Source organism: Oculina patagonica, chromosome 13 (genome assembly GCF_052425735.1).
Source record: "Oculina patagonica isolate OP01 chromosome 13, crgOcupat, whole genome shotgun sequence".
In the NCBI taxonomy this organism is placed as follows: Eukaryota; Metazoa; Cnidaria; class Anthozoa; order Scleractinia; family Oculinidae; genus Oculina; species Oculina patagonica.
Window position 1 is genome coordinate 7,885,153 of NC_135770.1, and position 10,000 is coordinate 7,895,152.

At 39.5% G+C, this 10,000-nt stretch overlaps 4 protein-coding genes across 4 annotated transcripts in view; 3 read left to right on the forward strand and 1 right to left on the reverse strand.

Moving 5' to 3' along the window:
- Nucleotides 1-4,665, forward strand: part of LOC144636912 (uncharacterized) — a 31,042-nt gene extending 26,377 nt beyond the window's left edge. Inside the window, exons 11-14 of the mRNA XM_078496114.1 lie at nucleotides 24-138; nucleotides 636-749; nucleotides 2,379-2,492; nucleotides 4,249-4,665. Coding sequence (XP_078352240.1) covers nucleotides 24-138; nucleotides 636-749; nucleotides 2,379-2,492; nucleotides 4,249-4,487 — 582 coding nt within the window. The 3' untranslated portion in view covers nucleotides 4,488-4,665. The remainder of the gene's footprint in view (nucleotides 1-23; nucleotides 139-635; nucleotides 750-2,378; nucleotides 2,493-4,248) is intronic.
- Nucleotides 4,666-5,133: 468 nt separating this feature from the next.
- LOC144635039 (NF-kappa-B-repressing factor-like) lies at nucleotides 5,134-7,241 on the reverse strand. Its single transcript, XM_078494107.1, has one exon. It carries the CDS (start codon nucleotides 7,233-7,235, stop codon nucleotides 6,288-6,290), a length of 948 nt encoding a protein of 315 aa, XP_078350233.1. The 5' UTR covers nucleotides 7,236-7,241; the 3' UTR covers nucleotides 5,134-6,287.
- Nucleotides 7,242-7,302: 61 nt separating this feature from the next.
- The window catches only part of LOC144635029 (uncharacterized), a 3,494-nt gene continuing 796 nt past the window's right edge, over nucleotides 7,303-10,000 (forward strand). The window contains exons 1-2 of the mRNA XM_078494098.1: nucleotides 7,303-7,829; nucleotides 9,293-10,000. The exon at nucleotides 9,293-10,000 is cut by the window's right edge and continues 796 nt beyond it. Of these exons, the coding sequence (XP_078350224.1) occupies nucleotides 7,346-7,829; nucleotides 9,293-9,819 (1,011 nt within the window). The 5' untranslated portion in view covers nucleotides 7,303-7,345 and the 3' untranslated portion in view covers nucleotides 9,820-10,000. The remainder of the gene's footprint in view (nucleotides 7,830-9,292) is intronic.
- Nucleotides 9,824-10,000, forward strand: part of LOC144635058 (E3 ubiquitin-protein ligase RNF217-like) — a 16,898-nt gene continuing 16,721 nt past the window's right edge. The window contains exon 1 of the mRNA XM_078494126.1: nucleotides 9,824-9,888. The gene's annotated coding sequence lies outside the window, so the exon portion shown is untranslated. The remainder of the gene's footprint in view (nucleotides 9,889-10,000) is intronic.

Sequence of the window (10,000 nt, forward strand, 5' to 3'; positions counted from 1 at the left end):
CTGTCACATTTATTTTTTAACAGACAGCGTGCTCAAGCTTCCCATGTCAAAACGGTGCAAAGTGTGTTCCGAATTACGGTGAAAATGATTACCACTGTGATTGTGTTCCCGGCTACAAAGGGAGATACTGTGAAACAGGTGAGATGAGGTTCATTTCTAGAAATTACCGCCGGATAAATATGGTTAAAAAATATTTAGTTTCTAAAGATGTATACTGATTGGAACCACAGAGATGGGAACATCTTATAATATATTGTGCCTCAATATTCATTTCAATTTTTTATTCAGTCAACATGTAAGCCGGTTTGGTCGACAATGACATATCATCACCCAATGATATGGTTTCATGCAATCTTGCCGTGCAATCTCCTTTTATAGGGTGCAATGGGGCTCACTATTCTGTGTGACACTAGAGGCCTAGTTGGCGCTTTTTTGTCAAGAAATAGTTAGCTTCCTAATAACAAACTTTTTAAGGCAATTGTTACAATTTTAAAATTCCCCAAGACCGTTTCCATCATTATCTCTCATGAGATGAATAATTTACAGCATAAATGAGCCAAACAAACAAATTTTTTTTAGATATCACTCTTGTCTCAGAGTAATCTGGCTTTGCATGTAACATGTCTTTTCTGTAGATATCAACGAATGTTCCAGTGATCCGTGTTTAAACAGAGCGACGTGTATTGACAAGGTTAACGGATATGTTTGTAACTGTCAGTCGGGATACGCTGGAGTTCATTGTCAAACAAGTGAGTACTCCATCCGTTTTCAAGTGTACTTCAGTCCAGCGAAGCAAAACGTATACTTTTAAAAAATATATAATAAATCAATTATAATTTCCTCGTGCACAAGGGGCTGCAGACCCCCTGCCCCCTCTTCTATCGATCTTCGCCCCCTATGATGAGTTCCCGCGAGCTTAGAGTGTGTAAAAATTATAATATACTTCATAATGCAGAAATAATTCGAATATCGATTAGTTGGATGAAAATTTTGAGAATTCTTAGTTAAGTAAGTTACTGTACTCGCTCTTCTAGTCCTGGGGACCTTCCGGGGCAGGTCTAGCTAATTTGTGTAACCATTTTTATCCAATCGACGGATGGTTAGCCCGGGGAGCTTCGCGTGCACCTATTAGCCTCAGGAATCGTTCGTATTTCCACCCAACTTTAGACCTGAGTAAACCCCTACACCATCTCCTCGGAGACACCTCCGATGAGATGGGGACTGTGAGATCCCTGGGGGCCTCGACTTCCGTAGGGGTTTGAGAATTCTACTAAAACAATATTTTTTTGAGGATTCGTCAACTATCACAGAAATCTCGAGTTCAAAATCTAATTGTTAAATATTAAATTGGTCAACCCCGTCATATACGAGCTACATATTAACAATACCGGGTACATTCCTGGACGTAAGTGGTACAATACAATACAAATTTTATTGTCAACTCCCCATGGGGGCTTTTTCAGAGACAATGAAAAAAAAATAATAAAAATACCATATGAATAAAATAAATAGTCGATAAAAAATTATTGATAAAACCATTTACAATGATAGAAAAAAATCTTAGAAATGTTAAAAATTGTCTATAAAAGGTAATTGCTAAAAACTAATTGCATGAGGAGTTTATGACATTAAAAACTGATTTAAAAGATAAGCTTTCATTTTGCGTTTAAAAATAATAAGCGATTCACTTAATTTAAAATGGGATTTCAGTGAATTCCGCAAAGTTACAGTTCTGTAATAAAAAGATCTTTTCCCGACTTGGTACATGTTGCCGATTAATTTTTAATTTATCTTTGTGCCTGCTACGTGTCGCTGCGACATGTGATTGTCCCCAAAACATGCCACTGCGCAGCCACCTTAAGGCCATGTTACAGGCAATTTTTCTTGCAACTTGCAAAGCAACAAACGTTGCATTGCAACCTGCAGTGCAACAAAATGTCGCGTTGCAAATTGCAAGATTTTTCGAAACGTTGCGAGACAAGTTGCTGCGTGTGACATCCGCCGCGACTCGCAACGCAATTTTATTTCAAAAAATGATCCAATCAGAGCGCGTCCTCCGCTCGCGGTAAATTTCAAGATGATCATTTCGATCGGGTGCGTTGCAAATTGCGAACAAAAATTGTGAACATGTTACAGCCCTTGTGCAACTTGCAATGTTTGTTCAGTCGTCATCGTTGCGTTGCAAGTTGCAAAGAAAATTGCCTCGTGTAAATGGCCTTTAGTTGAACAAGATGGCGTGGATATAGTGAAATGATTTTTGTCTTATGTCAAGGGCGAGGAGATCGCATTGAAGCGAGTAATGTTTGTCATGTTTGGCATTGACGTGAGGAAAAAATGTACTATTTAAAGCATCAATTTTACTATGTATAATATTGCAGATATCGACGAATGTTCCAGTAATCCGTGTTTAAACGGAGCAACGTGTGTTGATCATGTTAACGGATATGTTTGTAACTGTCAACATGGGTATAGAGGAGTCAACTCTCAAACTGGTAAGAACTTCAATTAATTCATATATTTTTAAGATCTCGCGGCATTTAAAAAATCGAGCACATTTTCCATGGTCTACACTCTTTTATTAAAAACAAGCAATGGTATATTACCATTCCTGCGTTTTGATTGGTTGAAAGCCAATGGTATATGAGCTCATATACCATTGACCACAAAAATGGTAGCCGATACGCGTCAAAGAAAACAGCTGGGGAGCTAAAATATTGCAATTCTTCAGGCATTTTATAAAAAAAATATTCCACTTGCGCTTGTTTGATATGAGATCGTTATAGCCAACTCGGTGCTACGCGCCTCGTTGGCTATCTACCATCTTATATCCAACGCGCGCTCGTGGAATGATTGTTAAATAGACCATAGAAATGACGTTATAACATAGCTAGCAGAGCCGTTCAATCAAATTCAGTATACGTAAGCGTGCTCAAAATCCCGATGGAGCACGCTGATGACGTAATCGACGAGCGAAAATCTCACTGATTAAAGCTCATACGTACGCTGCGGGTGTTTTGCTAAAGCGATGACATATTATCTTCGGAATATGAAAAGTGAATCCTTTCAATATTTTCCCAAGGATACGAGCTACAAGGTAAGCTGTTTCTTATTACAAGACGGAGAGCGAAAGAGAAAATAAATTCGATTTTGCCGTCAAAGTTGTTTGTGTGCTTTCCTTCATTCAAACAACAACAACTAACGTGCGAGTCTCGAAGGACGAAAATCTTTTTTTTCACTGCCCTAACGTGGAAGAATGGGCCAACCATGAATGACAACAGCTCGATAGCACTAAAAACTAGCTGCCTGACGAAAGTTTTCGCGTTTTAAGCATTAAACCAAAGCGTCTACGGCTCTGTTGTGATTTGGCCGCTCGGGAAAAATTAACTTAACTTCATCGGGCGCTTCATTCAACTACCGTTTTCAAAAATGTTTATTTACATCAATTACAAATAAAATCAGTCCACAAAAATACTTAAAACTAAGCATGGAACCGAATTCTTTGACTCTTTTAACCCTTGGAATCTGTTCGGCTGTTCGATGTTGTTTTGTTTTAATTTTCTTCCACGGGGGAGTAAACATTTTAATTTTAATTCAGCGAAAACTTTTCTCAGAATCAACAGCAGTATTTGCTGTTTTTGTAATTTTTTTTCTTCGCTCTGCCACCGTATAAACTTAGTCAATTTATCAGCCATTTGACACAAACTGCTCCAATCGTGTAAACTTGTACATGTGTAATTTATTGCTCGACCGCTAAGTTTATGTACTCACACTGCACACAATAAACACAGTTTCTTTCCCGCGGCCGGTTTTGATGCACAATTCCACCGGCAATGTTATAAAACAATTGGTTCATGCTTTTAGCTGTGCTCCATCAAGTTATGGAGCACTTGGGAAGTTTGGAGAGCACTCAAGAAGCTAGAGTTGCCCTCGGCTATCGCCTCGGGCAACTCTTCCGCTTCTTTCGTGCTCTCCAAACTTCCCGCGTGCTCCATAACTCGATGGAGCACGCTAAAGCATGAACCAATTGTTAATTAGAAAATGTTCAAAACTCAAGTGGAACCACGAGCCGTTAGGCTCGTGGTTTCACTGCAAAGTTTTGGACATTTTAAGGGCTAGTAGTTTAATTGTATATAAATAGAAATAGGCACAGTGCTTCATGTTTATTTCTCAACGGAGCTTGGGACGGAGTCATTTTAGTTCAAGTGAACATTAACTTTGCTGTACTTGCTTTGTTCTGTTTAAATGTAGAACAATGGCGCAAGCATGCCCTTGAATGGTGTGGCAGCGTGGACAATCGAAAACTAATTCAGCAGGGAGGTATCACAGAAGAGAAATGCAGACAACGCTGTTCAAATTGTGCCGCCATTGAGTACTGGTCTGGACTAATTAAAACTTGTTTTGAGTGTCTTGATCATACAAAGCGTGAACCATACACTAACATTGCTGATAGCGGGTTTCCTCCTCACGTGTTTGTAAGGCAGTGGTGAACAGCAAGGGAAACAAAAGGGATTCTCAGTAACAATAAACTCATGTTTTTTTTTTTTTTTCATTGGCACTATTTTTTGTTACCCTAACCGTTGTTTCCGTGGCTAACAAACAACGTTGCTTTTTTTGGCTTGCGTTCAGAGCACACGATTTACACTGATCTGAGTGTCCTCTTGCTTACTAGTTTTAATAATTATTTGGATACGTGTATGTCAATTTCATAATAATAAATAAAGAACTAAACAAATAAATAAATAATTTTTTATAGGTACTGTGTGAGAGTGTCGGCATTTTTTACGTCTGTTCAATATTTCTGTTTCAAACAGCTAATTGAAAAAATTCTAATTAATTCAAAAATCTTATGCCACCAGAGACCTTCAGTTCTTCTTGTGCGAAGGCCCTGCTGGCTAAGAGAAGCATTTTGCCAGCTAAAAGAAGCAAAAAGGGCTATGGGGACAAGAATGATATTAGTGAAGTTCTGTTGTACATTTTGTTCCAAGGCCCTCCACAACACAACTTAAAATATAGCTGACTAATTAAAACATACAGCAAATACATTTGTACATGTAAACACCAAATAACAGCCAAAGGGTATAACACATGTAAATGTTTTACTTGCATATTGTAAATTAATTGTATTGATATTGTAAGTCGACTGTAGAATATTTTAAGTGAAATGTCATTTGCTGACTAAAGTGTAATATTGTAAGTGGTGTAAATATTGTAAGGAAAGTGAAGTACATAAATAAACAGGGGCAGATGATTCTAGGGGGAGGGTGCAGGGGGTGCACACCCCTCCCTGAGATGACCTGCAGCTAAGTATTCACTTTTAAAATTTGTTTACATCACCAGTAAGTTGCGCAATTCCTTAGTGGTGCACCCCCTTCTTAGAAAAATCCTGGATCTGCCCCTGATAAATATTATAAAAAATAAAGTAATACATGTAAATCACAAAGGCAGCCAGAAGTACATGCCAAAGTTTCATGGCACCACTACTCATTCACTGCAAAACAGTATTGGAGTAGCAAACACCACGATGAGACATGCCATGCTTGTCATAATGACAAATTCAAAGATTTCTGCTGTGTATTATGTAAAATTGTATTAAAGATATTTTGACGTCATTATTATCCGAGCTACACAACATAATAAAATATAATGGTACTAACATTCCTTCTTTGTATATAATTTTTTACGTAGTTTCATCATACTTGAATATGTGTTTATATAATAGTTCATGTACAAAACTGGCACAACTGTGTCAACATTAAAAAAAAGTACATGACTATCCAAAGGTAGATGTGACCAGGACTTTCCAATGGTCATGATTCCAATTGCAATAATTAATCATTTCAACTACATAAATAATTATTGGCTACACACATGTAGCAATTTTTCAACAATTAATTGAATTGAATTAATTAATTAGCATAGAAGGTTTTCACTTGGAAATCAAAAATAATTAGCATTTGCTTTGGTTTTGCATTACTATGCTTATCATTGGTTTAAAAAACAAACCACTTTTCCAACCAATTGGAAGTAAATGGAGACTCACTTACAAACGTTGGGGGGCATTTCCCCGCACTTCACACCAGCTACATGTATTTGCTTCAAGTTCAGATAATTTGGTTAGCTCCTTTGTGATTGGCCGGCCAGAGTGATTACTTAGATTTGGTATATAACACTCATTTTAAAACCCCTTAAATTAAAGTAACATGTGAAAAACATCTTTTCAATGTATAAAAAGTAGATAAAAACAAATCACAGGAAATAAATAACCTTATGCATTATGTGTCTGTCTTTTAATCCTTGCCAACCACCAAGTACCTGTCATCTCCTTTACCATACGACCTGTGCTTTAGTCCATACTGCTGTGAAATCTTATGTACAAGAGCTCTGTCCTCTTTAGAAAGCTCATTTGAAAACTTTATTTCTCGATCAGGGCCACTAATAAACGACATAAGAATATCCTGAACAGAACTTTTCCTCACCATGGCCCCCTGTGTAGGGTCAGAACCCAAACCAAACTTCCCATCTGTTCCAACAGCCATGACAGGCTCAGCACGACCTTGGCCGTCTTTCCCAATCCCTCCACTCCCTGTCCATCCCATTTTCCGAAGCATTTGATTGCCGATGTTATCTTCGGCAATACTCGGAGCTTTTTCGTAAGCTTTCGACACCAGTTCGGTTTTTGACACGCACGGTGCGGATTCATGTTGTTGCGATCGCGACCCGACGCGTATAACCGGCTGTCGAGGACGGAGAATCTCCAAAGCATTTTTAGCGGCGTCTTGTTTCGCCTGTTTTTTACTTGCCCCTTCACCTACTGCGATCACTTTGTTTGAAATCGTCACAGCACACGAGTATGTACCCGTTTTACCGTTGACGCCCAGATCGTCAAATGATATTGTCTTCTTAGATTTTTGTGCACTCTCGTTCAAAATACAAACGGGATTGGTACTAGTTCTTTCATCCCCCTCCACAGGTTCGTAGATTGTAAGGTTTTCTATCAACGGTTTCGGCTTTCTAATCGCTTTATCTGGTATACAAATTGCCGCTTTCGATTCAAGTTCACTCACGATTTCCTCTGTTTTCGCTGGATATCTACAGCCCAGGAACTTCATGTTAGCCCAAACCATTGATAACGCTGCCAGTTTATCTCCTGGGTAATGATCTTTCCATGTTTCAATAAACTGAGACCGTATTTTCCACTGAATGTCACTTTCCCACAAGCATCTTTTGGCCGCCATTTTTAGTTCTTGACGCGCGGTTACTTAGCTTTTTCTGGATGTCCGCTGACCAAACATACTGCGGTGTATCAAAATGGCCGCTGTTTTGTAGCGAGAGAAAGCTGAGAAAGATGATCGGGCCTTGGATTTTTGAGCTTAGCTGTCAGAAATCTGCGGTTTTCAGCAGATATTTGCTAACCTTGTCGTGCCGAAAGAACCCAAGACACTTCTTATCGAGCTGTTACTCAAACTTTTCTCCTGCGTTAACTGTAGTTCCTCGGGTCAACTGCGTTCAAGGTTCAGCTGAGCATGAACAAGTGAAAAACAGGTTGTGTACAAGGAGATTTGTAAGTCATCCGAGCTCTGAACAGCCTAAGAACCAAGCAGGGACTCATTTTTCCGGTGCAGTGGATGCGCCCCCTCATCATCCGCACACCACCACCATATTACAGAGGTTACACGACTTGGAGGAGTCGTTTCGTGTCAGGGGTCACTCCATCTTGAGATGGGGCTTGAGTGCTCTGGTCGTTGCAGGATTTGTAATTTACATCTTCCGTGAGCCACTCAGAGAAAATGTTGCAGATGAAGTGGCAGATGTAGCTAGTAGGTCCTTGGGTAAGTTAAGTCTGCTTAGAAAAATGCTTAATCCCTAAAGGGTTTGCTGAGAGCTCCTACCTAAGCTAAAGCTAAATCTAATCTGTAACTTATACTGTTGGCTCATGCTAGTCATCCAGGTTGCCCATGGAAAGGGGGGGGGGGGGGTGCATCATTTAACAGAAGCTTTGGTGGTGTGGTGCTACACTGAGGCCTTCAAACCTTGCCCTTGTCCCCAAGGGGTACTCCCTCAAAGTGCCTATATGGGCGTGTGCTGCCTAACGGGGTCATGATTTTGGGTTCCTGATAGAAAAAAGATAATAAATACTGTAATCTAAATTGACCACTCCCCCAATAAGGCTTCTCAGAAGCAATGTAAACAGACACTGAAACAGATATTGTAAATGAAGAAAACATGGTAAAAATATCCCAAAGTTCTGGCTGGAAGTGTAGTCAAGAAGTTAAACTCTAGACTACCAAGAACAACACCAGCTAGTGGTCAGAGCAGGTCTTGAATCCATGACCTCCAGATTTCAAAAACACCACTCTAACCACTTGACCACACTGCCACCCTGTTTATGACAGTAAATAATGGAATTAGTTATACACCCTGTTTAAGTCAAAAGAGCCCAAAAAACCATACCCATGGCACATCCCCTACAGTGGCACATCTCCATTTAAGCTAAGTAAGAAGTGATGTAATGCTCTGAGTTGCATGTGCTAAATGAATTGTCAAGGTGTACTGGGATGGTTGGGTTTTATAGAGCAGCCCATCTCAATTCATAGTAAGGTTTAGATTCTTTTGAGAACAAGAATCAAGCTCTTTTGGTTTCGTAGAGGGAGAGCTTGGATATTGCAGTGGTGAGAGTGCTCACTTTCCACCAATGTGGCCTGGGTTCAATTCCTGGGCATGGCGTCATGGTGGTTGAATTTGTTGTTGGCTCTCAGGCTTTTTTCTTTAGGGGTTCTCTGGTTTTCCTCTCTCCACAAAAACCAACACAAATTCCAACTTAATCAGGGATTCAGGGCCACAATGAAAACTACTGGGACATGAGTAATTGTGTTATCCTACAAGAGTTGTGTCTGTAATTGGATTAATTACAGAAGCAACTTTTATGAGTCAGAGACCAGGTTTCGGAGTGATTTTCTGCTAAAACTAAAGAAAAATAATGTTACACTTCATGTAGCACTTGCAGCAACACATACTATATCTTATGTTTATTTCTTGGTTTAATACTAGTACAAATTTTGGTTATACCGTGTGTTGTATGTGTTGCATGAAATGGAGAAAAAAGTTGCACTTAGCATAATCTCTTCTGTAACAGTACCTTTAAAATGTTGTAGAAATATATTCTGTGTTGTTGCTCTTGCTAGACAGGGTTTTTGGACGGACTGACTGATTGTCGGATTGATTGATGGATGGATTGATGGATTGATGGACTGATTGATTGATTGATTGACTGATTACTAATTTTCTCATTTAGCTGATGAAAATGTCATACAAAAGGCCAACGAAGTCACAAGAGCAGTCCTACAAGATGTTCTCCACGATCCAGAAATTACAAAACTGGCAAGTGCCTTTGTGATGGACGTCCTTCAAAGAGATGATGTGAGGGCTGCTGCAATCCAGTTAACACAACATGTACTAAATGATCCCTCGACCTTGAAAAAGATTACTGAGCTGGCAAAGAGCACAATCTCTGATCTGATAGCACACGAAGAAACCAGAGAACTGATGCTTAGTTATGTCAAAGCACTGATACTTGACCAGAACACGAAAGATGCGTGTAAAGTTCTACTGGCGGAGCTCGTTAAGGATCCAGAGGTCAAAGGCTTCATGGCAGCTTCACTTGGCGATCTGGTCACATCTTCAGTTGTTAAGAGCAGCGCTGCAGAGCTTGGTAAAAGTGTGACGCATCAAGTTGTTAATGACACTGAAATTCAGCAAGAGACTGGGAACTTTTTGTGGACAGCTTTGAAGAAAACGTTTACTCCCGGGTGGTTTAGTTAGGGCCAGAGGATAGTACGGTATATTTGGTATTTATTCGGCTTAATGAAAATAAACTTAGCAAATTTGAAGGTAAGATTGTGTTAGACCATAAATTCTGCGGGGAATTGTACGGGTATGAAAAAAAAACACTGAATTCGTGAATGTATACCTCCAGTAAGGTAAAGTCTGCTTCGAGCCTAGT

Coding starts and splice junctions, on each gene's coding strand:
- LOC144635039 (XM_078494107.1), bottom strand. CDS start 7,235: ATGGCGGCCAAAAGATGCTTGTGGGAAAGTGACATTCAGTGGAAAATA.